General features: G+C 44.5%; 1 protein-coding gene across 1 annotated transcript; it reads left to right on the top strand.

Moving 5' to 3' along the window:
- The first annotated feature begins 4,833 nt into the window (after window positions 1-4,833).
- SMIM40 (small integral membrane protein 40) lies at window positions 4,834-5,082 on the top strand. The gene has a single exon (XM_040982932.1). It carries the CDS (start codon window positions 4,834-4,836, stop codon window positions 5,080-5,082), a length of 249 nt encoding a protein of 82 aa, XP_040838866.1.
- Window positions 5,083-6,282: the final 1,200 nt, after the last annotated feature.

Here is a 6,282-nt window from a genome sequence, read left to right as displayed (position 1 = left end):
GCCACTGGTGTCTGTGTGGTCCAGGAGCTATGGTAGGCATTTGGGAAGTGAAATAACAGATGGAAAGTTTCTCTCTTTCTCTGACTTTTCAAATAAGATATGAAAATTAATTATTCAAAAATATACTTAATGGGCCTGGTGCAATGGCTCAGTGGCTAATTCCTTACCATGCAAGAGCCAATTCTAAATGGGCACCAGTTCATATCCTGGCTGCTTGACTTCCATTCTAGCTCCCTGCTTGTGGCCTGGGAAGGTAGTCGAGGATGGCCCAAAGCCTTGGGACCCTGCACCTGTGTGAGGGGCCCAGAAAAAACTCCTGGCTCTGGATCAGCTCAGTTGTGGCTGTTGCAGCCATTTAGGGAGTGACTCAGCAGGTGGAAAATCTTTCTGTCTCTCCTCTCTGTAAATCTGCCTTTCAAGTAAAAATAAACAAATCTAAAAACAGCAACCAAAAGAAGAGAAAAGACAAGACAAGAATAGAATAGAGGGATCAGTGCTATAACACAGTGGGTTAAGTCATTGCCTATATCCCATAGATGCACCAGTTGGAGTGCTCCACTCCTAACTCCACTTGTTACATCAACCGAGCCTCTCCCGGAGAAGTGCTGCCCCAACAACTCTGCAAAGCAGCAACATTTATTGAGGAGACAGATAAACAGACTAACTGGCTGGTGCCAGCTCTCCTTTTCTTCAGAGAGTGACCCTGAAGTGGGGTTAGATGGGTTTTTATAGAAAGATTGAGTTATACAACCATGCGAACCAGGTGAGTTGGGCAGCCACAGGAGGCTGCGTTGGGACAAGGGTGGGCTCCAGCAGCCATAGGAGGCAGTCATAGAAACAATGAGTGAATAAATCATGTGATATTGATTCCTGGAACCGAAGGTTGCTGGCAGGGCATGTCAGCCTTGTGATCTGGACCAAAATGCAGGAAACTGGCAAAGCATTTTGTACAGAAGCATAAAGAGAAAGTTAGCAAACCTATTCAGGCTTAACCAAAGTAACTTCATTTTGTGACCGGATTTCACACAGGTTTTTTTTTTTCACATTTTATTATTATTGCTATCATTTTACGATACAGTTCCATATTCCCCTATCCCCTCCCCAACTCCCTCCCCCCCCAGTTCCTTTATATCATTATTAACATATAGTTCTTCATATTCAGTCATATGTTCATCATTGCGGGCATGGACAATGGCAGAGTCCAGAATCCTATTGTCAAAATGAATATAAACAGTTTCACTGTAAGTCCATCTTTGTCTGGAAACAGAGATGCCGACCACACTGCATCCTCACATCTGGTTATTAGTCTCCATTACATAACTACTGTACATTCCCTTAAATGAAAAGTCATGATACAGACTCAACAATAGAAAGAAAAATAGAAATTTACAATGCCATGAAGTTAAATGACATGTTACTAGATATGACAGTCTCCATTACACAACTACTTTACCTTCCCTTAAATGAAGAGCCACAAAACAAACTCAACATCAGGAAGAAAAAAGAAATTAACAACACCAAGAAGTTAAACAACATGCTATTAAATGCCTAACGTGTAGCTGAAGAAGTGAAAATCAAGAACCTTCTTGAAGAAAATGATGCCACTGCATGATCTACGAGTCATGGCATGATTTAATCAGAAGAAAGTGTTTTAAAGAGATGAAACCAACAGAAAACAACAAAACCCATGTGATATAGTTTCCGCTGATCTTTGTTGAAGTGTGTCTCCTCCCGACAATAAACAGATGGGTTTTGTTTTTTAATCCAGTCTACTAATCTATGATGTTTGATTGAGCTTAAGCAATTTACATTCAGAGTTAAATATACATAGGTGGTACTTTGGTCCTGTAATTTTAGGAATGGGTTGTTCATTGATTTAGTCTTCTGTTGTCATTTTACTGGGATGTTCTTCCCGTTTGCCTTTGGTTTTGGTAGGTGCTATTCCTCTTCTCTGTCAAGAGAACATCTTGAAGTATCATTTGTAGAGCAGGTTTGGAAGAGGCAAATTCTTTTAGCTTTTCTTTACTATGGAAAAATTTTATTTCATTTTCAAAGATGAAAGAAAGCTTTGCAGGGTATGTTATCCTAGGCTGACAATTTTTTTCTTTTAGAATCTGGAATATGTCACTCCATTCTCTTCTTGCCTGTAGAGTTTCCTGTGAGAGATCTCCTGTGAGCTTAATTGGCCTTCCTTTATATGTCAATTGATGTTTTTCACGTGCACATTTAAGGATCTTTTCCTTATGTTCATTGAAGAGAGCTTGATAATCATATGTCTTGGTGAAGATCTCTTTTGATCAAGCCTGTTGGGAGTTCTGTGTCCCTCCTGGATCTTGTTTCCCAATTCTTTCTCCAGATTAGGGAAATTTTCCTTGATTATTTCATTAAATACATTTGCAAACTCAGCTTCTCTTTCTGCACCTTCCGGGACTCCCATAACTCTTATATTTGGCCTCTTAATAGTGTCTTTCAATTCTTGAATACTTTTTTTGGCCTGATCCAGCTCTGCTTCCAGCTTTTTGTTTGCTTCCCCCTGGTGACAGGAGATATCTGCCAATTCTGAGATTTTTTCTTCTGCTTGCTTCATTCTATTTTGGAGACTCTCCACTGTACTTGTAATTTGCTCTACTGTGTTCTTAATTTCTGATATACCAGCCTTGATTTCCTTTACTGCTTCCTTAAATTCTTTGAACTCTTGCATTAACTTCTCATTTTTGACCAGAATCTTTAAAATGAGTCTTATGGATTCTGTGTCCCCCATTTTCTCTATGTCTTCCTCAGTTAACTCTGAGGTTGCCATAGGGTTTTGCTCCTTTGCAAGGGAGTTTTCAGTAATATTCATTGTGCCTTTGTCTCTTCTTTTGCTCTTGATCATTGTACTTCTGGTTAGCAGAGTCTTCTCCTTGGGACAGGTTTCTAAGCTGTGTCACCCACAGGTCTACAATGCGATTTTACTTATCGCAGTTGGTACACAACTTTTTGCTTGCAGCCACTTGTGCCACAACCTCCAGCGAGTTCCAGGTCTGGCTTCTTATGTCAGATATCCACCGTGGTCTCCACAGCCCAGCTCTTGACTCACCACTCTCCACCTCCTGTGATACCGTGCTGAGGCTGCACTGTTGTCTCTGCAACCTTTTTCCGTCTTCTGGTTGGAGTGGTTTCCAGGATAAAGAGACACCAGGTGTCCTATCTAGTTAGGTTGTTGGTGACGCTGATCTTGTTGGAACTTGTTGGACGCTAGGTCTGGGTGCCACACGGACCTGGTTGCTGGTGGAGTTCCGGCTGCTGGTGGACTTTAGATCGCCGTGCTGGAATATCATTCACTGCAACACCACACTGCTGTGCCCACTGCTTTCCTGTGTCTGTCAGTCTCCAGGTACCCCTCTGCTGTTGTTCTGTCCTTTCGTATTTCCTGAAATATGTCCTCTCTGCTTCATTCTAGTTAAATGCTTCTCCGTCTGTTTAAACGTGTCCTTACCCTATTCCGCCATCTTGATTCTTTCACACACTTTCTAACTCCCTGTTATTAAGCTGGGGAAAACAGCGGAGGATGGCTCAAGTGCTTGGGCCTCTGCACACATGTGGGAGACCTGGAAGAATTTCCTGGCTCCTGGCTTTGTCCTGGCCAAGCCCTGGCTATTGCAGTCATTGGGGGAGTAACCCTGCAAATGGAAATTCTCTCTCTCTCCCTCTCTCTCTCTCTCTGTGTGGCCCCTAATGTGTGTGTGGCCCACAGTATGGTGGCCTCTAAATCCAATATCTGCCGTGTCTATACCTCATATGGGCACTGGTTCAAATCCTGGCTGCTCCACTTCCAAGTTATCTCTTTATGGCCTGGAAAAGCAGTGGAGGATGGTCCAAATCCTTGGTACCCTACACTCATTGGGAGCCCCAGAAGAGGCTCCTAGCCAACCATATCCAGCTTACCAATGGAAACCCTAAATATAGGCAATAAATAGCTAGACTTAACTGTTTTGATATACTTCAGCAAAGGTACAGGTGGTGAGGTCAGCAGGGAGCAGGAACCGTCGCTGCTGACGCTGTGGAATCCACCATCCTGACTCCCAGAAGCCACAGGGTTTGATCGCACTGCGCCTGCAGCTTCCCTGAGCCTACTGGAATAGGTGGGGCAGGCTGGCAAGTCTCACCCTGGACTAATCCTCTAATCCTTGAGTCTTTCTAGGGACTAACCCCACGGAGGGGGATGGAGAGGAGGGTGATGTTCCACCTCATCAGCATAAACTTGGATGCCCTGGGACACTCTGCTGCAAAGTGTCCCTTCTCCCCTGCATTGGGACCTCTGACTGCCACTCCAGCCCAGAACCTTGCTCCCTTGTAACTGCTCCCAACGGTCAGCCCCAAGCAAGCCTCATTGCCCCGCTGACCAGCCACATCCCTTCTGTTGGTATTTTACATCCTCGCCTTCTGGAGTCGAATTGCGGCTCTCCCTGTCACAGCTGGGACTAGAAGTTAAGAACAGAGTACCTAGGGCATAGGCAACTCAGAGCCAGGACAGAACCCCTCCAGCGGTAGTGTACTTGAGCCTCTGTAGGGAGCTCTCTGGAGTTGATGGCCTTGGAGTGACCTGCAGTTCCAGTTCACGTTTCTAGAATGGCTTTCAGATCACAGATTTTCACTCTGTTTTTTTTCTAGACTTCTCACATGGCACTGAATGACTAAATAATTGTTCTAAAGGCTAGGATACCCCTCTCCTCACTGGGATGCTAATTAGGGCAGGATCAGCTGGTGCAGTGCTGGCCACAGCTGTGCCCCTTAATCCTGGCTGTGCTGAGCAAGGGCTCCCAGCCAGCAGTTGTCAGAAGGTGGGTTACTATGGCTGAGGAAGAAGGCGACATGGACGTGGACGAAGGGGATGTGTTTCTAGCATTTGCCCGGGGTCCCACTCCTCCCAGGGGACCCATTCAGCAGGTCTTGGATAAGATCTTCTTTATCTTCCTGGCCCTCTTTCTCACCCTGCTGATGCTCGAGGCCGCTTACAAACTTCTCTGGCCACTACCATGGGCGAAGTTTGGGGACTGGCTCTTGGGGACACCTCTGAAGGAGGAAGAGCTGGAGTTGTGACCACTTTTCCTGTAAACATCGTGGTAATTTGCCTGCCACAGAGGTGAGAGAGGGGACAGGAGAGAAATGGGGTTGTTTCTAGTTGTGAATGGGGACATATAGATGTAGTCAGAATCCTAAACTTCAATCCTTGTTCTCTGAGGGAAATTTTTGGAAAAATATGTTATCTATCATACCTCTCAAAAGATATGTAGGGCCCGGCGCGGTGGCGCAAGTGGTTAAGGTCCTCGCCTTGCACGCCCGGGATCCCATATGGGCGCTGGTTCTAATCCCGGCAGCCCCGCTTCCCTTCCAGCTCCCTGCCTGTGGCCCGGGAAGGCAGTCAAGGACAGCCCAAAGCTTTGGGACCCTGAACCCGCGTGGGAGACCCGGAAGAGGCTCCTGGCTTCGGATCAGCATAGCATCGGCTGTCGCGCTCACTTGGGGAGTGAATCATCGGACGGAGGCTCTTCCTCTGTCTCTCCTCTCTGTATATCCGCCTTTCCAATAAAGAAATAATAAAAATAAATCTTTAAAAAAAAAGATATGTAATAATTGTACATATTCAAGGGGTACTATATGGTTTGACACACGTATTACAATGTGCACCATCCATGCAGAGTAATTCAAACACCCATGGTTTGAAATATTTATAATTTATTTGGGTTGGAAACACTCAAAATCCTTTCTAGCTACTTTGAAAATGTATTATTATTAACTGTATTTGCCTTACTGTGCTCTGGAACACTTGAATCTAATCCTCCTCTCCATCGGCATCTTCTCCTTAATCACCTGCCTGTCTCTGTCTCTTCCGTACCCTGCCCAGTAACTGTCTGCTTCTTTTCCGGAAGACAGATGTTCATCGCTTCCATAAATGAACTATAACTTGCCTTGTCTTTCCGTGCCTGGATTATCTTAACACAACAACTTGTTCATGTTGATAAAAATGACAGGATTTCATTCTCTCTGTGTGTATCTAGACAATATTCCATTGTGTGTCTACATACTACATTTGCTTTATCCATTCATTCACTACTGGACATCTAGACTGAGTCTATGCCTTACCATGTATAGTTTGAATCTGGATATTAATCCATTATTGGATGAATAGTTTTCAAGCATTTTTCTCCATTCTGCGAACTATCCCTTCATTCCGATATTGTTACTTTTGCTGTATAGACACTTTTTGTTTTGCTTTCCCTCAAATAGTTTTATGTAGAT

The sequence above is a fragment of the Ochotona curzoniae genome, unplaced genomic scaffold, assembly GCF_017591425.1.
Source record: "Ochotona curzoniae isolate NIBS_2020 unplaced genomic scaffold, NIBS_Ocur_1.0 contig_3819, whole genome shotgun sequence".
Lineage (NCBI taxonomy): Eukaryota > Metazoa > Chordata > Mammalia > Lagomorpha > Ochotonidae > Ochotona > Ochotona curzoniae.
This window is presented reverse-complemented; position numbering and strand designations above follow the sequence as displayed.

Coding starts and splice junctions, on each gene's coding strand:
- SMIM40 (XM_040982932.1), top strand. CDS start 4,834: ATGGCTGAGGAAGAAGGCGACATGGACGTGGACGAAGGGGATGTGTTT.